The 22,051-nt window shown below is 42.5% G+C and overlaps 1 protein-coding gene across 2 annotated transcripts in view; it reads left to right on the top strand.

The window, feature by feature from the left end:
- The window catches only part of ERC2 (ELKS/RAB6-interacting/CAST family member 2), an 894,383-nt gene that overhangs the window by 696,316 nt on the left and 176,016 nt on the right, over positions 1 to 22,051 (top strand). For both annotated transcript variants that reach the window (XM_012646861.1, XM_012646788.1), the window contains one exon: positions 17,345 to 17,479. In XM_012646861.1, the coding sequence (XP_012502315.1) occupies positions 17,345 to 17,479 (135 nt within the window). The remainder of the gene's footprint in view (positions 1 to 17,344; positions 17,480 to 22,051) is intronic.

The following is a 22,051-nucleotide window of genomic DNA, read 5'->3' as shown; positions in this document are numbered from 1 at the left end:
ATCCATCATAAATTCTCCGTGGGGATAAGGGCAGGTGATTTTTCATTTCCCCGGTGCTTTATCACAAGAATGGTCACATAAAAAAGCCTGATTCTGTCCTCTTAGCCACACGTAGTGTTCAGCTTCTGCTGAGAGCAGGACCCCAAATTATCCCCACATCTCCTTATGAAATTCTGTTGAAAAATGTTAGTCCCTGTGCACCATGCACAAAGCCAAATTACTTTTGGAATGTTCCATGGAACTTTGAGAATCCAGGTAGGGATCAAGGAAACAGCACATCTTTCCCCTCTCTGCACAATTTGTTGATTGATTTGTAGATTATTCTCTTTACCTCGAATCATCTGAAGTCAAGTCTTGGGTCTAGCTTCTATTGTTGGTTTGTTTATTAGCTATTATATTCTATTCTCAACCTCAGAGAATGCAAGGAAAAGTTCTGGGAAAATAGAGGCCTCATTCTCCAGTCAGACACAATATTCTTCTGACCGTTTGCCGGGATTTTAGGATGTTTCTCAGATCTTTTACACTGTTGAAAGGCAACTCAAAAAAATAACTTCTGGAACAAACCAAGCAGAAACCACAAACTTATTCAGGGACAAAGTTGATATACGCTCATATTGGTCTTCATATCCAAGAATGTCAGTGTCTTTACGGGCATGAAAGCTTCCCCGGACCTCAGCGAGGCATCCCTGAGGAAGAGGTGAGAAAACATAAAGGGCAAGAAGGAGTCCCTTTCTGATTGTTGGACTGCAGAGGCACACTGAGATGAGGTCGTGAGAAACATCGGAGCATGCTAGCCATGCCGGGATTCTCAACTGGGAACTTCCAAAAGGCTTAATGCTGTGCCCCACAGACTGACCAACAAAGAAGGACAGTCACAAATTAGAGGTGGCAATGAAAGGAAAGAATCATAAAAATGACACAGAGGATTGTTTGACCTTCCAGTTCTCTGGAGTATGTCTGGCTGTCTCAAGGCAAAATCCCTCAAAACAATGTACATGGGTCTCAATATTTAAAATAGTTAGATAACCTGCAGCAGCAGTTCCTACGCTTGTTCCCTTCCTGCACTGAATACCAACTCCAGGATCAATCTTCAGACCTTCACACTCAGGATCTCAGGGGAGAGACACCAGGAAGCTAAAGGATCTGGTTGACAGACCAGCATTTGGGAGGCATTGCTGTAATGAAATGGGTCAGCAGCCCCCAAAGGTGGGAATCCCTGGGCCCGCAAACACTTGGTCCCTATGAGTGGCTAGACTTGCAAATGCAGGTACTGTAAATGTAAAATAAATGGCAAGATTTGGGATGGTTTTTGGCTGCAGTGGTCACCAGAAAAGGTGTAACCGGGGACTGATATGGGACTATGTCACAGGAATGAGGGTGGAGATGGGGACAGGCAGCTCAGGGCACACAATGATATGGGTAAGAGAGACACTTAGCCCAGTTTATTGAGCACAGAGAGGTTCCAGGTTCCAGACGTTCCAGGGCTATAAAAAGAGATCAGAAGCCACAGACTGAGCTCAAGTACCTAGAGCACCTCTCCTGATATCTGGCAACCTGCTGATGCCTTTTGCACAGAATCAGAGAGATTGGATAACTTGCTGGTAGTTACATAGCTGTTAAGTGGCTTAACTTTGGCCATTTGGCCCATGCTTTCTGACCCCACTTCTAGTTTACTTTACTCTCCAGGACACTTCTAATTATGGAAATTTTCTTAACAGGGTAAGTTTTGAGCCCAGCTGTGATGGAGGCTGCAGGACCTGACTTTGTAGGGAGGAGTCATTCCAGCCAGGAAAGCACCAGAGTAGAGATGAATCTGTGTGCGCTTGGAATTAGAGACAGACCATGTTTGGGAGAGTTTCTGTTTTGGAAGCTGGGAGGAGGTGGATTTTTCGGGAGGAAGGGGAGAGGTGGGCCTTGCCTGGTGTCTGCACTGTTTGTATCTGATGCACAAGACAATAGGGAGCCACTATGTATTCTTAAGCAAGAGTGTGATATGAAAACTGTCAACACGAAGCAAGCTTGGAACCAACATTTTCAATTAATGATAAAGTGGCTCCTGAGATTAGATTGCTGGGTCATTTCGCTCCTGAGAGCTTGCCCTGGGTTTCATGAAGGCTGGGCACCTCTAGGGCATGTTCTTGTGCATACTTAACAGTAGTTGGTTATGATCTGGGTCTTTCATAATTGCATCCCCCCACCACCACTCCAAGAATAAAATAACAGCTTCCTTCAATTGTACAGCTTATGAGACGTGGAAATTTGAGGTATTTTCTCTGTAGCACAAATTTCAAATAAAATGTCCTACAAAGCTTCAGAGTCTGAGAGATCCTTGGGCCATTAACTTTAAAATTCCAGAACTAAAGACCTATTTTGCTATCAGTTTCCAACTCATGTCTGTTCCTAAATAATCATTATGGTGCATTATTCTTTTGATGGGTTATTTCCCAAAATGGCAGAGAGGGAAAAAACACAGTGTGCTATTTGATTTTGCGTGCTCTTTTTTTGTCTTGTGGGATGGGACCTGGCCGGCGATGTCCCCAGGCAAATGCAGTTTCTGATCCGTAATTATGCTTTTTAACCCACTCCTTTATGTCTGGGTCCTTAATGTCCAAGCTCCTATATAATTACCAAGTTCAGTGTGTGGGAATGAGACAAATATTTTTTGTATGACTTTAGCCTATACGTTACCGTATTGCTGTATTATTACAAGATATTTCCTAAACTTGGAGCTATACTATTAACTCTCTCAACTTGAAAAGACCCAGCAAAAAGATACTCCCAATCTTTGGCCCATGATGCAAAATTCAGATGGCAGTGACTTGATCCAGCCGAGGTCCCCTGGGTTCCTGGGGGAGGATTTGAATTTGGCACTAGTGCCTTGGTTCAGAGCCTGAAGGGGTCTTGGGAACATTTCCTTTACTATCCTGCCATGTCTCTCATGGCAGTTTGCTAAACTAGAGGGAGATTGGTGATGCTGGTTGTTAAGAGTATCAGAATTTTAACAATCAGGCTGCAAGGAGAAAAGCTATGGCCAGTAAGTCAGGGTGCTCCACTTAATCACGGACTGCTATAGTTCACGGACGTAGCAACAGCAGGAGTCAAAGTCCCCCAAAGTCTAAGTTCCCAGTCTCGGGAGTCTCTTGCCCAGAACTAAAATGATCCCAACAGCTTTCCCCCTAATCTGGGAAGCAGTTTATTTATATCTCAGCATTTTTGTATATGGAGCAGAGAAATCTTTTTATTGTTTCATTCATTATTTCCTGTTATTGATTGACTATTCAAATATATAGAAAGGAATAAAGGAGAAAGTAAACTCCCTAAAATCCAAACACTCAGCAGTAATTATCAACATTTACTGCTCATCTTTCTTGACCTTTCTCATATATGCATGTATATGTATCCATACAGACAGGCATGTAGAAATCCACAAATATGTTTCTGTGTACACATTTGTTATTATATGAATGTGTTATTTTACAGTCTGCTTTTCTTTCTACTATATGTTGTCATGCACGTTCCTCCTGATGAATATAAATATACATCACTCTTTGAATGGCTTCTGAGTATTCCATTATAGGAATAGTGAACTTCTCATTAATTGCCACTATGATTAGTGTCCCACTGATATCCTTCCACATCCATCCCTTTGGACCTCTCCAACTTTCTCTTCAGGAAAAGACCGTTGGATCCCAGGGCGTGTGTATTTTGAATTTTGATGCATGGTACCAAATGCCCTTGAGAAAGTTTATACCAACTTACGATCCTGCCAACAATGGATGAAAGTGCCCAAAGAAGAGGGAAATTAACTTTCAATTTTATTAGGCTTTTCTGAATTCTGCCTGCCTTCAGAACTTTACCTCTAAATGCCTAAAAGACAAATGTTGTGTTTATGAAATACTGTAGGTTTTCTGTTGATCCTCACTCAGATTCCGAAACAAGTTATTAAATCAATGGTTTATGAAATTGGCGTAAATCAGCAATTGCTAAGACATATTTGTTCCCTAAGATTAAGCAATGCTAAACTCACTTTGTTTTTTGATAAGATTATTAGAAAGGAAAGTCAAGGGAATGGCATAGTCACAGAGTACCAAGATTTCAACTAGGTATTTGACATGACAAATTCATACACACACACGCGTACATATATATTTTTTTTCCTCCCTAAATGGAGAAATAAGGACTAAATGGATGGATTTATAGTTGATTGAACAACTCCACCCCAGGCAGGTTTGTTAATTACCTCTATAGGGAGGTTACCAGAAGGCCTGGGCTCTGACCTCCCAGCATATATATGGAACTAATTACCTACATCCTCGGGGAACACAAGTTTTGAAAGTGGGATGCATCAAAGCTGGGGAGGTTAGCAGAAACAATGGCAGACATAATCAGAATTGAGAAACATCTATGCAGGATGGAACTGTAGACCCAAATTTAGTCAGGACAAGTTGAACGAAAATATTCAATAAGGAAAAGAATGAAGTTTGTACTTAGAATTAAAATTCTGATATGTGTGAGTGTGTGAATGAACAGTGGAGAAACCGGCAGCCAGGATATGAGTTTAATCGATTGCAAATTAGAGCATTAGCATTGCATAGCAGATGCCAAAGAGTCAGTGGAACCTAAGAGTATATTAATTATTTTAAAATAGTGTTTAGCACATGGAAGGACACACATGCAGGGTTAGAGTCACACTCTGTTCAGGGAATTACTCTCTAGGAGGAGCCCTGACACACTGTAGTGACCCCATGCATGGTGGGGTGCAAAGTGGGGGCTAGGAGAAGTGGGGAATGATGAAGCTAGAAGCTAGAGAAAATGAGCGTAACTGTATTCAAATATTTGAAGACCTGAGCCCCCCCCCGACCCCTCCTCAAAAAAGGCAGAATTAGGACATGTGACTGAAATTGCAGCCACAAACCTCAAAATGTGAGTGCGGAGGGCAGGAAGCATCCCATTTAAGCTCATAGTCTCATAGGTACCGAGTTTCCCATCTCTAGTGGTAACAGATGAGGACTGGATCACCAGGACTACTACAAAGAGGATTCCTGTTTGGGGAAGAAGATTGTATTAGATTGTTTCTACCAATACATGAATAATGAGTGGCATTTACATGCCTAACACTCTCCCATGGATGGCCCAGACTTTGACAGAACCCCAAAGTCTTTTACAGAGAAGTAAAGCACCATACTACCTGCTAACACTCTGACTCCTCCTAATGGTCCACCAATAACCATCGCCTGGTAGGGCTGTGGTGCAAAAGGCCAACTGTGTTTGCATCCCAGCACGTTAACTAGCTAACACTCCCCCTACCCACTGTTCTGCCCAAGTGAGTGTATCAATAAATGAATGAAATGCTGTTCAGCTTCAAATTATAATTAGGGAAATATGCATGGGATACGATTTTTCACCTATCAGATTTTTGAAGATTAAAGGATTTGAAGAAACTTCCTGTTAGCACAGTGTACGGAAAGAGGTGCAGACTGGACATTGACCAAAAGTTTTAAAGGGAATTCAGTGGTATCTTTCAAAGTTTAAAATGTTTATATTCTCATCTAGGGATCTCTCTTTTCCCCAGCACATTATAGAAACAGCTATTATATGTTTAAGCATCTATCCTTGCTGAGAACAAACACATGAGGACAGGCAAAACTATTGCTTTGCAAAAATATTCTTTAAAGTATTGTTGGAAAAATGAGAAACTGGAAATGGCCCAAATGCCCATCATTCATTTGTTCATTCAAAAAACATTTCTTGTATGTCCACTATGTGCCAAAAAATGTAGGTGTTTGAGATACATCTTTGAACAAAACAAAGATCCCTTTCCTCCTGGATCCTCTATTCTAACACATCAATAAAGGACTGGTAAATAAAAGTACACCCATAGAGTGGAATAATATATAACCATTAAAAATGAGGTAGCTCTGCATGTTCTTGACACGGAAGAATGGCCAAGACATACTGGACATTTTATTTTGAAAGGGTATATGTCTGTGTCTGTGCTTGCATTAAGCATAAAAAAATTCAAGAAAGATTGGCAGAAAAACCTTAACAGCAGGGGTAGATCTTGGGGTGGAGGGAAAGGGAATATTACTTTTCTTTTTATAAACTCTTTTGTCCTATTTAATTTTTCATAACTAGCATGTATGACTTATATAATAAAAAACTTACAGATGTTATAAAAAAATTACAAAGCTAAATTCAGTAGTTCTGCTAGAGAACTAAGGCTCATATCTCAAAGAAAATGGAAAATTCCTTAACCTATCTGTAGCCATCGAGACCAGAGTGATTAGGTGTTTGATGCTGTTCAGACTGCAAGGATGGAAATTAATACCGCAGTACTTTGGAATGTGAAACCAATGACATGAGGTGGGCCTGTGGTGTTACAGGTCACAGACATGGTGGACTCATCTACACTTGCACATCGAATGGGAAGGCGGCCAGCGGCAGGGGCAGGGCCCGGGGATAGCACTCAAGTTTTCTGGGGCTTTCTCTTGGGTCTGTGAGTGACGAACCTTCACCCTCTTGGAGCCTCAGTTTCCCCTCTGTAAAATAATAAGCTTGGATTGACAAATTCAAGGTATGGCCCAGCACTAATATTTTATGAATCCGATTGTTCTGCCAAGTCCTCATTTGTAGGGGAAAGATTTGAGATAGCTACTAAAATTCTCTAGAGTCTGTGAGAAGATCACCCCAATTTCCAGTTACCCACCTTTTCCTAGCGCTGTTAAGGAATATCAGTTATGTACCTTAATATCTGGTTTGTGTTTACGCTCAAGTTTAAATACATTTAGACATTTTGTACTTATGCTGTTTCAACTGCAAGGTCACAGAAAACCAGGATTTTTGGATTCTACCTTAAACGGGTGATTAAGAGAAATTGTTTTTCAGAATTTCAATGAATTTAATCTGATGCGTTAGTGGGAAAAAAAGAAAACCAACATGATTCAACACACTAGACATTTCCAGATGAAATTTAAACGTAATTTCATCCTTTCTGGAAATTAGATTTCTGTCAGATTCACAAACCCAGAATTTGTACTTTGCCTCTTCTTTGGGGGTAAGTTATCACGGGAGAAGAGGTGGTGGTTATAGATGAGTTTTCATTTTTGCGTGCTGAGGGAATATCATCTTGGAGGAGGCTGTGAGGAGACCTGTGAATGATGTGCCTGTCTTGTTTGTGCATCTCTGCGGGGTCCATGGAGACCTTCTATCCTGAGTACAATATGTGACTCAGACTCTCCTTCCACATAGAACTAAATCGGTCCTCCGTAGGGTGAGTTCAGAGTGTCCCATATACAGCTGGTAAGGGTACTGAAATCCAAGCAGAAAGGGAGGACAGCACAGCAGGCAACCCGATGAGAAGATAGACCCCAAAGGAATGTTTCAGAGATTTGGTATTTGGGACACTCGCTGCCATTTCTCCCTTCCCATTTGTTTTTCAACTAATTGGAAAACTACTAATGAGTATGTTTACATTTTCTCCAGTTGTCTTACCCAAGTGCAAGACGAGCTAGGGAGAGGAATTTGTTCTCCCTCTGCGGCCCTGGCTGTCTCTGCCTGCCTCCCTCTGCCTCCCTGCTGCTGCCAAACCTCTCCTGGCTGTCGCATCACCCTCTCCTGGGGTTAGGGCTGTGCTCAGCGCTGGCCAACAGCCCCACCACATGTTTTCCATGGCTCACACCATCGCCTCTCTCCCCCTTTTGGTGTCATTTGTTTTGATTTGAAGGGGATGAGGTGCAAGGGAGGCCTTAGGTTTGTGCCCTTCCCCTCAGCTTCAGAACTGGGAGCAGACCCAGGTTGCATTGGTTCCCACTTCTGCGTGGAGGTCAAAGCCTCTGGAGGAGAACGTCCTCTGTCCTCTCACAGTTCTTGGGATGCGTTCATCCTCTCTAAGCTGCTCTGAATTTCTGGTCTCCACTGTCTGTAGCCTAATCCATCCTCTATTTCTTTGCTCATCCCTTCTGGTGACAGTGTCTCAAGCTTCAGACAGTTTGAGGACCATCTTCATAATGTTTTCCATGTCCTAAGACTTTATTCTAATACTTTTTAAAGTAAACACATAACTACTGAAAATTCCATCTACTTCCTGTGAATTATTTTGCCTCCAAAGGTGTGTGGACACTTCTCTTCATAGCCCTTACTGTCTAAGACTGGTGGTCTCTTCCTGAGGGTGCTACTGGGTTGCTCAACCTCAAGGTCTCCTAGGTGGTAATTCACACTGTCAGTTTCCAGTCTATTGGCCAATTCTGTTGGGCCAGACCCTAAAGCTTTTTTAATCTCATTTGTTTGTTAGGGAGATGATTTGGTAATGCCAGGTCTGCCTAAACCGATGATAATGAATATTTGTTGGATTATGAATTGAATGAAGTTCTTGACTTTGTCAGCATAGTTTTAGATTCTGAATCCCATCACCTGCAAATATTCTCTTTTCTTTCCTCCCTCCATTCTTTCTTTCTTCTCCTCTCTTCCCTTTCCTCTCCTCTTTCCATCCTTCCCTCCTCCCTCCCATTTTCCTTCCTCCATTTCTTCCTAGTCTCTGTCATTCTGTCCCTTCTTTATTCCCTTTTCTTCCTTTTTGTCTTTTCTCCTTTAAAAAATTGAGATTTGATTTCGAAGTTTACTTTCTAAAGAAACTCATAACAGACCATGCACAGAATGCTTGCACAGTTTGGTAGAAGAGTCTGGGCTTTTTTCAGGGACCCTCTATTGACTCTCTGAGTTGAAACAGTTTAGGCTCCACATAAAATATGCGTTGTTTACCCAGGCTCTTCATGCTCTGCATACTGTTACAGTCCTTGAAGAGCTTGTCAGTGACAAGTAAGATAAATGAATGAAGAGGACTTTACAAGTGTTTAAAAGCTAAGTATAGCATGTGCTGCCCACTACTTAATTAAACAGACCTGCGCTTCACTAAGTAACTTTGTGGTGGAAACTTCTGGGGCCTTCCCCCTCCCCCAGACCCCACCACTGGTGATGGTGCTCAGGATATTAGAAATTCCTTGGTTGTCTGCTGTTGCTAATGTGTTAGCCCAGATCCAAAGCTGTCTTATTGGTCAGAGCATTGAGAGTTAATGTGAATTATGGATAATGACTTTTGAAGTTATATTAGGGATGGTCAGCAACACAGACTTCTTTGGGGCTCAGTTAAGATTTAATAATGTGTTTGAGTTTCATCCTTTTCAGAGAGAACATTAAAAGCAAAAGTGAGCTGCCTCTCTTTTAGGCTCTGACTAGAGTCGGTATCCAGAGATTCAGATCCCATTTCCAGTTCAGTCCTGACTTTTTTTTACAAAGGAGTCAGTCCTTATGGATCTGAGCAGTAGGGCACATTGATTACGTAGGAGGTTCTGGAGTCAGAGTCTCAGATCTACCAGTTGTTTGAGCCTGGATAAGTTGCTTAGTCTTTCTAAGCCTCGGTTTTATCATCTCTAAAGTGGGAGTAATAACAGCCTCCACCAAGACTAATGTTCAGGGCATATGTATTTGTGTCACTCTTGGTTCTCGTGGGATTTTGCCCAGGTCTTGGCAGCTGTTAAAGATTTTGAGCACAACCCCACTCCAGCCTACGTTACAGGGTTGACGTGACTGACTAAATGAGATGATGCCGGCAAAGTGCTGTTCTTGGCATGCAGCAAGGACTCGTCAGCACTGGTTTTTATTGTTGATATTAATGGGAGGCTCCATCTCACAGTGTGGGTCTTCTTTCATTTTTTTTATTTCAAAATATTACAGGGGTACAAACGTTGAGGTTACACATACTGCCTTTGCACTGCCCGAGTCAGAGCTACAAGTGTGCCCATCCCCAGACACTGTGTACGGCACCCATTAGGTGTGAATTTGTCCATCCCCTTTTTCCCCCTCCCTCCTGCCTGACACCCAATGAATGTTACTTGCATATGTGCACGTAAGTGTTGATCAATTAGTACCCATTTGATGGTGAGTACATGTGGTGCTTGTTTTTTCCATTCTTGTGATACTTCACTCAGAAGAATGGGCTCCAGCTCCATCCAGGATAATACAAGAGGTGTTAGTTCTTTCTGACACTATGAAGGATCCTAATATTATGGGCAGAGTATGTAGAACTCTTTCTTGCCCTGTGGGCTGCATTGGCTGGTAGCAGAATGGGGAGGCGATGCTTCTGTCTACAATCATTATCCGAGGGAAGCCCTCAGGTTCTAAGGTGGCAGCAGGAAGCAATTCAACAAAATAATCTCCCTCCTCTGATTTTAGCAGAAACAACAAAACAAAGAAAAACTGCATAAAATGTGCAATAAGACATAAGAACAGTAGTTCAGCATCTACCCATGTGGTGTTTGGTTCGTGCTGAAGACGTTCTTCCTTCACTTGCCCATTTTATAGATACAGGAAATGAGGCTCTTGGAAACGTGATTCAGGCTGAGCCTCAGAGTGAATATTTGGCAGAAAGAGAATTGGTGCCAGGCAGGTGTTACTTCCTGGGGAAGGTGAGAGTTCTGTCACCCTAGATGATGAGAAATCTTAAGAGGTATTTGTAGGAAGGAGCCTGGTCGTTGCTGTTATGTTAGTCCTATGCAGAAGTTAGGTACAGCTTGTTAATCATTCAGCAAGCATTTTAGCTGGGATTCCTGCAAAAACAGACCCCAAGATAAGGGCTTGATGCAGATAGTTTATTTGGGAGATAATCCCAAGAAGTGGTGAGAGAATGTGGAAGTGATACAGAGAAGGGAAAAGGCCAATAAAAGGTACATTGGTGGGCAGTTCCTGCTATAGTCAGCCAGGGCTCCTTCTGCTGGGGACCTACCGAGAGATTTGGGAGCCCACCATAGTGTTGTCCCACTGAGGGGCCAAGATGCTGGCTATTTATCCATCCCTTCCCCACTCACAGATTGAGCATTGTTCCAGGAGCATGAGCTCCCCAGCACTTTGGTCCTGCCCTGTTCCCTGGCCAAGCCTTCACCTGTGGCCAAAGGAAGACCTCAGGCAGAGAGTGATTCACAGGCTTCCTGTGGGAAGACAGCAACACATCCAGGACTGCCTGTCCATGCGCGGATAACCTCCAGGGTGGGACAAGAGGATATGGGAGGGGCACTGACATTCTCTGTAACAATTAAAAAATAAAATAAAATAAAGATACTGAATAAGTAGGTATAAAACCAGCAGCTAAACCCTCAGGTTTAGGCACCTGAGGCACCCTTAACAAAGTTGGGAAGGGGAGTCTGATCAAGCCTCTGTTTGTTGTAGGTGCGTAATGGGAGGGGGCGACCAGCTGAATGAGTTGCGGGAGATCAGACCCACTTTTCAAGGCAGGACTGGTACTGTAACAGTGGATTATGTAGATATTTGTAAACACTGAGATGCCAAGAGTGGCTTATTTCCCCAGAGATATCACAGTTTGATATGTGTGAACATATGGCTATGGCTCTATCTTAAATTCTTTCCCAAATGCCCCAAATTGATAAGTTCTCTTGAGAAAAATGATGGTGAACTATCATCTCAAATAACTTTCCTGCTCTCCCACATCCAGTACAGGAGGAAGAAAGCAACACACAAGCGCATGCATATACACACACCCCCATTTTGGGTTCCATTTCCCCTCCTTGGCCTGTTTTTCCTCTCAAGTGATGAGAGGGCCAGTTTACTATGGAATCTCCCCTGTCCACTCTTCCTCATACCCACATCCAAGCCAACTTTCCAATCTTAGGTGAAGGGCATATGACCCAGGGAGCCTTATTTGATGCCCCTGCCCTCAGCTGGAGGGGATCTCTCCTGCATCTGGACATCCAGTTAAACCATTGCCTTCTCTCCTATTTTTCTTCCCACTTTGTGCCTCTAATTCCTCATGTCTTAACCCCTTATACCTGGCCTGGGACCTTACCCTTCATATCACTACCCTATACTCTGGAGTTAGAAACCCGGGTTTAAGTCCTGTTCCCTGGGCTTAGTTTCCTCATCTAAAAAAGAGGACTCCTAAGAATAGCTATCTCAGCAGTGAAGATGCAACAAGAGCATTCTGGCCAAGCACTTAGAACACTGTTTAGAACAGGCTAGTTAGAATTATATTGTTAGAACAATATAATTATTCTTGTTGTTGTCGTTGCAGATGTTCAGTAAGTATTGAATGAATTTCAGTGCAGTGTCCACAGTACAAGCCTTTACAGCATTGATGCTTACGTACTCCCAGAAAGTTCCCCAGTGCAGTACATCCCTCTACTAGCTGCTTCATTCTCTTGCTTCATTTTGTCCTCCAGCTGTGACCCGAGCACTAGAACCCAGATCCTGCTCAGTCACGATTCACTGCCATGTGAGCCTAGTGGGTGTCCAGGAAACCCCTCCCCTGCTCACTGTCCAGTTGTCTGGTTTCCTCATCTTCTGCTTGGAGACGAGAGAACTTTCACCTTGCTCTGATTAGGTGGAAACAAAACTGGTAGAAGAGTTCCTGAACGTTTTGAATTTCCCTGGTGGGAGAGAGAGAGAGAAAAGAAAACCTGATAGAATAAAACTGTAATTGCTATTGTACAGTATTATCTCCATATCCCATAGCAACAAATCTTATTCTATTTTTTTCTTATTTAAACCATATTCATGAAGGTTTTATTGTTAACTTAATCCAGATGATTGATCAAAGCATAGTTTGTTATTGCCACCTTGCTAAAATATTTTTAAAGGCAGTTTTAATATTTCGCTTTTATAGCTACATATTGCCATTAAGCTATTGAGTCTATTACTAGTCAATCAAGGATTTTCATTTCGTTTCAAGAGCTCCTTGGATAAACGCTTCAGAAATGTCAAAAGAGATGGAGTCTCTGGCACCTTTTCACAGATGGTGTTCATTAGGGATTTGGGCTAATGGATAAAATTTCAGTTTTCCATGGTTGATTGTTGGCACTATCAAAAGTCTTCCAAGGTCCCCTGCTCTTCCAAAGGCTTGGGGGCAGTAAGGAAGTGAACCTGCTAACATCCCAATGTCCCTTACTCCTGGTGAGGTGAGTAATTGAGGAGGTGGTGGAGCATCTCATTGTGTCCGCTTTAATAAGGAATGGACTACTTCTTGAAGAAGACCAATTTGACTTGCCCAACACCTCCAAAACCATGCATGCATTCCACTTTCTCCACTCTCAAAAGTTACAACAAACAACAGGAAAAGTTAAACCATTACATCGAGAGTCAAATGCTCTACTGGCTCATCCCAGACTCCCATTGTGTATTTTCCCCTCCTATCTGTTCCATGGTAGCCAGTGCCCTCCCCGTTCGTTCATTTATATATTCACACACTTATTTGACACACGTTTACTTACCGCTTCTACACCAGTCTCTGTGCTAGGTGGGGAGTAGAAGGGTGATCCAGACATAGGGCTTCCCTCAAGAGATTTTCAGCCTAGTGGTGGAGAAAGCCAGACAAACATGCAGTTATTTACCATGAGGTAAGTGCCATGATCAGGGGATGGGGGTGGGTTCTTAATCCCTCTGAGGTGGGCCCAGAGAAACACTGTTTCTGGCGGCAATGGTGTTGAAGCTAAAACCACAAGAAGTAATGGGTGTAAGGCAGGTATAAGGGGTAGAGGATGAAGGGCAGGGTAGAGACAGAGAACAGCATGTCCCCAGGTCCCAGAGAGGGGCTCTAGAGATGTGCTGCAGGGGTAAAGAGCAGTCACCTAGCAAGAGACTTGATGTCAAGGAGCCAGGATCACTTCCTGAGGGCAGTGGGAGCCTCCGAAGACACTGAATTCAGGAAGGAACAGGAGTCTGGTATCACTCCGACTAGGAATGTGTTCCATGGGAGACAAGAGTGCAGCAGGAGAGCTGCTAGAGGCTGTGGTCCCAGAGAAATAAGGTGGCTGACGCCTGGAAGAAAGAGGAAGTAGAAAATGAAATCTGATTAGATTTGTCTCCACAGTCGTGACATAATAATAGTAAAAAGAGTATAACACAGTTAGCCAAAGGTAAAAGTGTCTGGTCAGCAGTTTGGTAGACACTGCAAAGGAAATAAAAAGGGGCCTCAATGAATCACTAAATGAGTCCCCAAGTTCCCAAGTGCTGTGCTGTGGAAAGCTATCCCTCTCCAACTCCGTATTAGTTTTCCTGGGATTTCAGTTATGACTGCCCAGAAGACTTGCTGTTTTGGGCTTTGTGGTGGGCACCTCCTATATCTGATGGGGTATGAAGCATTATATGTGGGATCACCTGGTAAATGTGTCTGGAGTTATTTGAACAAATGGTATCCCTGTTCCAATCCTCGTTACAACTTTCTGCAGTTTTTCTTTCATTGACCATTAGGGAGTGTTATTCGTGACTTCCTATCCTTCCAGACCATACTTTATGTGTTAGGAAACCAATATAATTGGGTGGGGATGAGGATAGGTAGTGCAGATTTTTTTATAAAACAAAAAGAGATCCATTTTCAATTTGACAATTAAAGGAGCAGGATTGGTCAAGCTGTTTTTATAGGAGAGAACACTAGCAACCAGCCTGTAAGAAATCGGTCACAGTTTAGGAGATATGTTACAAGCAAGATAAATAAAAATGGTCTAGAGTATCAGACCAAACTCTCATTTTTCATCTCTGTTTCACACTCTTCCCTTCGAGCCCAGACTAATCAAAAGAAGCCTCTTCCGCTCACAATTGCACTGTGTACATTTCTCCCAGATCTGGTATTCACATGAACAGCATGGTTTATTTATATTTCAGCACCAAATTGGAAAGATGACATCATTCATTTACAGTCTTTATCCCATGACATGCCTACTCTCCAACACCTCATTTCAGCAGACACATTTAGGACTGCATATAGCATCTTGTTTGGCTTGTACATTCTTTTATGGGATACAGTTCAAAGGTAGGGAACTCTAGGCTTGTCGCTGGTAAGAAAATAATCTCATAAAATCACAGGAGCTTCCCCAAAGGATAAGGACATTATGATGTTTACAATAGCGGAGTTATTATTTGTTCATTTAGGCTCCATCGTTCATTCTTGGGCAAGTCCGTTCCATCTTGCCCATAGCAGATCTCACAGCTTCCTTCAGGCTCTCTGAATTATATTTGGAAGAAACAATTCCAGATTTATTAGTTCATGAGTTCAAAAGTACAGGCTCCTGACAATACTAGAATTGTAGGCGTGAGCGCTGTATTTCAGAATCTCATGTAGAAATGGAAGACTGACTAAGGGGAATCTCAGTACTTGGTCTGCAACAGCCCTGCTGACCTGCTCTTTCTCACAAGGCACAAACTTGTCCATTGGGTCTTCTGACACTTTAAGTGGACAAGTGAAGATGGAAAGGCTATCAGCTGCCAAAGGTTGCCTGAGATTTTTTATTTAATTTCTAAGTGGATCTTTTCCTCTATTTTTATTGTTTTTATTCATATACATGCTTTTTTTTTTTACATTCACTTTGGGGCCTTTCAAATATTGTACAAATTTTAAAAAACAGTGAATAAATCATGTGACCTCCTCTAGCAGATAGAATTGGGATGTGAGGTGTTTCCAAAACTTAGCAGAACCAAAGTATTTTATGGGAAAGCTATTTCTACCTGTTCGGCCGTTTGCCTTTTCTGTTAGCAGCAAGGCAAGAAAAAAGGCCTAGAGATTGAGAATTGGATGCCCCAGAAAATCACCATGTTCTATGTTACGAAAGAGACTCTGAGGGGCTGAAATCTATGTCTTACTTATCTAGCTGCCAAATGAGGATAGTAATAATTGCTTCTGGGAAAGTTTTGAGAATAAGTGAAATTGTATGTGAAAAATACTACAAGAATGCAACTATGTTAGGTCCAGAATTCTCTATTATCAAAGTATTATTTATATTACATAATAAAACTCCAACTGGTTGGAGGCTCTGCCAGCCCCTGATTTCTGGCTGTCTTAAAGAAGCGCTCATGGCTCACTGTCATCTGGAGCCACCAAAGGGACTGTTACGGCAACTCATGAGTTGTCCTCAACTCTCAGTGACCTTCCCTGCTAAAAACAAACACGCAGCTTCTCTCTAGGATGGCAGCATCCCTCAAAATCATGGCCCTTCTTTCAGCCACTCATTTCGGCAGCAAATACTGTGTGTCCACATCTAGTAGGCCCTGTGCTAGATTCTGGGGAGAGGCAGCTAAAAAAAATAGCTTCAAGGTCTACAGACAGATGGGAAGATAAACCCATGGTTAGAGAGCTGTGTTCAGCAGGAGGCACGTGTCACCCAGCCTGAAGGGTGGGGTCAGGAAAAGGCTCCTAGAGAAAATACTGGGAGGTAGCCAGACACTGGAGTGAGAAGTGAGGGGAGGGGGCCAAAGGAGGCATCACAGGCCAAGGAAGAAACAGAATGTACAAAGAAGGGGAAATTTCCTACAGCAGACAACAGCAGCAATAATAGTAATAACAGCATTTGACTTTTATTGCCAGGGGCTGGACTAACACTTGAAAAGTCCATCATATCATTTGCTCCTCACAGCAACCCCAGGGAATGAGGTACTATTACTCCCATTTTAGAGTGGAGGAATTTGAGGTTTATGAAGAGTTAACTCTCTTAAGGCCACATAACCAGCAAAGAGGTGGAACAGGACTTGAATCCAGGCAGTCCCATCCCCAAACCCATGTTTCGTGGCTTTCTAGGCTGCATAATTTTATCTACTTTGTTCCATGGTCTTTAGTCATTCTGCTAGATTCTGTGAGCCTGTCAGGTCCATTCATCTCTGGTCTATTTCTTGCCCTGCATAATAAAACCATACAATTCTGTGATCCTGGAAGTTTAACTATGATACCTAGTTGCCTCGTGGTACAAACACCATGAGCTGCAAATTAGAGTGGTCAGCTCTTTTTCATTGACTTTGCACCTTTTGCTCAATTCCCTCAAGGAACAAAATCGATTAAAATGTCCATAGGGAGCCCTTGCTTAAGAAGTCATCATAGCCATAAACCATCTCCATCAGCATTTCTGCATTTGGCAGCTTTTGAGTGGACTTACCTGCTTTGTCTTGTGAGACCATTGTTTATCTGTCCTTCTGTGTTTCCAGCCAGCTCTTTCCCATCTTCCCGTCCAGGCTGCTGCCTTCTCTGGCTTGAGGATGTGATTGTTGGCACTCTGTGGTTGCTTGATAATGTAAAACAAAGCACCTTAGGGTATGTCCATTTTTTTTCCTTTTAAATGACAAGGGGGAAGCACACTAACATCTACAGATGTAACATCATAGCTCCAGGGATGTGACAAAACCTCTTTCACCAAAGCTAACGGCATGGTGCTTTCTTTACTAAGTTTCAATGTGACTAAAAATGAAAAGTTCTGGATTAGGAACAAAGGAAAGCCTATAGGTACCATAATTATGCCCTGAAGCTCTTTGGCTGGTCTTCTAGCTCGTGATGGAATCTTCTGTGTTTTTTTGTTCTGCACAGACCCAGAACAGAATGAAGCTGATAGCAGACAACTACGACGAGGACCATCACCATTACCACCACCACCACCATCACCACCACCATCGATCTCCTGGGAGGTCACAACATTCCAATCACAGGCCCTCTCCAGACCAGGTCAGTTTCATCGGCGCTTACCTTCTGGACCCCTTTTACCCTTTGGATATTTTAAGATAAAATAAATAATCCTCAAGAAATAATAAACAGCATAAAGTGATATGTTCTTTGAACTGAAACTAATAGCTTTGGTATTTATTTCCATCACTCAAGGAATCTAAATGTTTTCCTTTCTCCTTCCTCTTTAAGGTTTTGTCTTTTCTTGTTTATGTTATGCATGTTCTCTCCTACCCTCCTTTCTTCTTTCATAGATATATAGTCAATCACTGGCTCAGTATCTAATGGCGGGTTACTTTGGAATGTCTCTTTCGAAGTTTTAAGTGAAAGCACTTTGTTTCCAGGAGCTCAGCAACCAGAGAAGCCTTGAGTTTGCTGAGCACTGTCCTAGAAAATTCCTTAGTGATGCAAATTAATGGTGGGGTAAAACAACAAGAAGAGAAATCCATTTTGTTGCCATGTTAGCCAGTGAAGTCAAGGAGTCTGGTTTATTTGATTTGGACCCTGTCTCCTCCCTTGATTACGTAAAAGCAAATGAAAAGATGGATTGACAAAAACAAAAACCACCTGCAGTTTTCCATGATATTCACATTCACCCACGAAATGCAAAAACGGGTTATAGTGTTTAGTATTAAAACTCTTGACAATGATTTTATGGAAATTAGGAAATTAAATGCAAACTAGCAGGATAATATAGTCAGTATGAGCAATATGTCTTACTATATTGTACTGAAATGCTCCTCTCCTTTTTTCAGTGATCTTAATATAACTTACACATGTCCATAGGTATAGGCAGTAGGTAGTAGAATAGACCCATCTGGGTAAGTGTGAATTCCTTTGGATATGGGAGGGTGAGGGCTCGTTCACCTGTGTGAAGAGAGGGTTTAATTGTTTGCTGGGGGAGGAGGTGCTTATTATGCTCCTACAGATTTTTTCCGGTGGCTCTGTTTCCTTTTCACTTCATGTCACTAGCATGCCAAAGGAGAAGTTAAGATTCAAAGTCTCTAAAATGTTTTACCAGGAGTACAACTCCAGGGAGTACTATTTACATAGAACACAACATTAGAAGTTCTTCCAAAAGCTGGGCAATGAGGCAGCCTGGACCAGGAGGCTCCCCAGCCCCTGGGCTTGGCCCAACCTTTGTACCTGAAGCTTTTGCCCTCAGAGACCCCAACACTGCAGAAGGTATTCACACTGGACACCTAGATTTCTGAAGCCAAGTGCAGAAAGGCACCATTTCATCTTTTTAGCTCTCAAAAATGGCTCTTGATTTGGAGATCTGAAAAATAGGAATATTAATTTCATGTCTTTATCTTATATATCTATGTTTTTGTTTTGGTTTGGTTTTATTTATCTATTCTCACCCCTCACCACACCACCACCTCCCCACACTTACCTGCGCCAGCATACCTGGCATCCTGCTAACAAAATCTCTTCATTGTCCTTCTTGGTCCCTGCCCTTTGCTCCTTGGCATTCTCCCAGGAGGGTGAGTGTGAGCTTTCATTGGTGGGAGGCCTGCAGACCCTACTTTGGCTATTCCTCTGAGCTACACATGCTATAAGGCCACCCTGGATCTATTCCCCAGAGAGACAGTGGAGCCAAACTGGAGGAGTGGGTCACAGAAGGACCTTTTAGGATAACAAACTGGCTTGTCTCATCACAGAGACACATATGCTAATACGTCCTGCTGGAAATGGGGCACCTGATCAAATTTATCTGCTTTGTGAATGATATTTCTTACAAAAGCTAGTCTCCTGCTACTTTTCCAGAGATCTGTAATCACAAACTAGAGTGACTTGCCTACTTGGTTGACCCTCATGTTTGTCTGTTGACACTAGAGGTTGTCATGGGGCAGAAATAATTGCTCCGGGGTGGTGCCTTTCCAGAAAGAATTAGCATTCCTTGAAGAGTGTCTGGCTAAGCCATATTGTCAGGACCTTTGACACACATTTCTCATTGCTACTATTAGGAGGATGGTGATGGTCTTCCACTTTCACATCAACCATCTCAGTGAACACTCTAAGCAACCCAAGGACATACAGGCAGGTAGTTTCATTCCCTTCTCCAGGTGAGAAATCCAGGCCCTGGGACGGGGGCGAATGGCCTGGAATCCTGCTGCTAGTATTTGCTCATTTGAATGATACTTGGAGCACACGTACCATGCCAGCCACTCTGGGGGGCTTGAGGAAGAGCATGATGGATGAGACAGAGCCCCTGCCTTCAGGGAGTTTGCTGCCTAGTCCTAGGACAAGAATCCAGGTCATCTGATATCCTGTTCCATTCTTTTCTGGGCCATGTCAATCAGATCAAGACAGATAAAAAGTATTTACGAATTAAATAGGGGCCCATGACTTAGAAACTGAGTCTGCAGTGGGGTTCACCGTGAAAGTGAAATACCCTTGATGACAAGGATAATTTTGGGGTTTTAAACTGGAGTCAGTAAGGCAGTAAGGCTCTTTTGCTGTACTTTCTCAATTAGAGAGAAAGAGTGAAGCAGGGAACTCTGGTATGGGAGTAGGTTGGCTCTAGCGATGGAGACGGCTGTTCACCCAGGCCTGGATGCCCTTTCTGCCTAGGTGCCCCAGGTCTAGGGCAATGATTCCCTCCCCTGTACTGCAGACCTGAGATTTAGTAATCAACAACTTATATGTCAGTATATACGCTGTTATAAATCTAAGTCCCAGAATGTAATAGTTATCACTGGCTGGGAAATCTTTCCCAATTGATTACAAACCCACACATGATTGTGTAAGCCACATATGCTGACAGTACAGGGTAAAGCTACTTCTTAGGAGAAAATGTCAGCCTTATATCGGGATGTGACAACATGAGAATCTTAATAATGGGGTGATTTGGATGAGATTTAAACTAAACAACCATAACGTACCCATGTTAGCTGACCCAACTTAATGGGGAGAGGTCTCTTCCGGGGATTCCTGATCTGCTTCCCATGAATCTTCCAGCCCTGGCCTTCCTGAGGCACTAAGGATTGACCCACCAACAGTGACTTATGGAAGGGGAGCTAAAAAATGTTGACATTGCCTCTTGAGCTTTATTAAGAGATCAGACTATATGAAAATGAAGAAATATGAAATATCAGTCACTTTGCTACTTTTCCAGAAAAACTTATTTTTCCTTAGGAAATTCAATTTAAGTATTGCCAGATATTTGCAGAATTATATTCTTTTTCCATTTCTTCCCTGTCCCTTTCTCCTTCACTATGATTTTGCTTTCTCCTTAAGAAAAAGTGAATCCAAGTAGTATAGGTCTAGACTAGCATTTCCCAAAGTAACTTTTAGAACATTAGTCTCATGAGGAAAGTCTTGAAACAAAGATTCTGTGGGCAAAGAATTTTGGGAAAGTACTGCATATTATAACTCCATTTTGGAGCATCCTGGTGCAATTAGCAGATCAAAGGATCTAAAAAATCATCTAAGAAAGAAAGCTTTCCAATTTTATTTAATCCAGCATTTCCCAGGCTTATTTGATCATGGAATTTTTTCTTTTCTAGTAACATCTGTGCTCTAAGAAATATTGTTCTCAGAGTATCGGGTGAGAAAAGAGACTACCCAGTTGAAAACATGACTGATCCAGTTTCCAGCAGTATTTTTCATCAGAAGGTGGAATTTTAGACAATTTCATGCTTTGCATGACAGAAAATGAAAATACCTCTTCCATTCGTTTCCTGGGATATCTTGTGAAAGGCTATAACGCCTGAGAATGAGTTATCCCACCAAGAACTCAGTAGATCTGAACTGAGGGAGCCGTCAGGATGAGGATCCAGGATATCAAGGATGGTCAGAAATACACAGCCCTCCAGGGACTGCAAATGAGTGTGATGAGGGGATCAGAGAATTTGGAGAAGATGTAAGAGAAGTCAGTGTGGTGTAGCAGTCCAACGATCTAACCCCCTACCTGAGAGAGGAACAGTAACTAGCTGGTGGCCTGTGACTCCCAGGATGGCCACAGCCATTGAATGTGTCCAAGCAGAATATCCAGGCAAATCCCGGTAATGACTTAGAAAATCCTTCAAACCGAGAAGTGGTCGCAAGAGCAGACAACAAATACTTCCCATGACACAAACTACTGGTGTGTTTTGAGAAACAATGAAGGCCAAAGAGTAAATGGAACATACTGGAGACACATTTGAGATCTCATTTTTATTGAGGTTACTAAGGTTGATTTTTACAAAACCAAGTGGAAACTCAGTGTGTCCTAAATGCCCTCTGTACCTGTCCTCATCAGTCTCACTCGTTATTTTCTTTAAACAGCATCCTTCCTTGCCTTAAAGCATATCAATGATATCAAGTCTTTCTACTTTCCTTTGTCTAGGCATGATACAATTTTTATTGTCCCAGGAAAAGTCGTATTTTATTAAGCTCCTTCCTTGGCTCCCAGGTATGAACTAACTCCATCAATAAGAAAGCACAGCATCAAAGTGAGCTCCACACTCCAGCCAACTTAAAATGCCAGACACTGTTTAGGTTGCCTTTTTTGCATCTAGGATTCACGTTTCTGTGCCTGGGTCTTGGGTTGGATGTTGGGTCTTTAAGGCCCTGGATCTCACTGCTTTT

This window comes from Propithecus coquereli, unplaced genomic scaffold (genome assembly GCF_000956105.1).
Source record: "Propithecus coquereli isolate 6110/MARCELLA unplaced genomic scaffold, Pcoq_1.0 Scaffold1, whole genome shotgun sequence".
Taxonomy (NCBI): Eukaryota; Metazoa; Chordata; class Mammalia; order Primates; family Indriidae; genus Propithecus; species Propithecus coquereli.
Note: the sequence above shows the minus strand (reverse complement) of the source record. Positions and strands in the feature narration are given on the sequence as shown.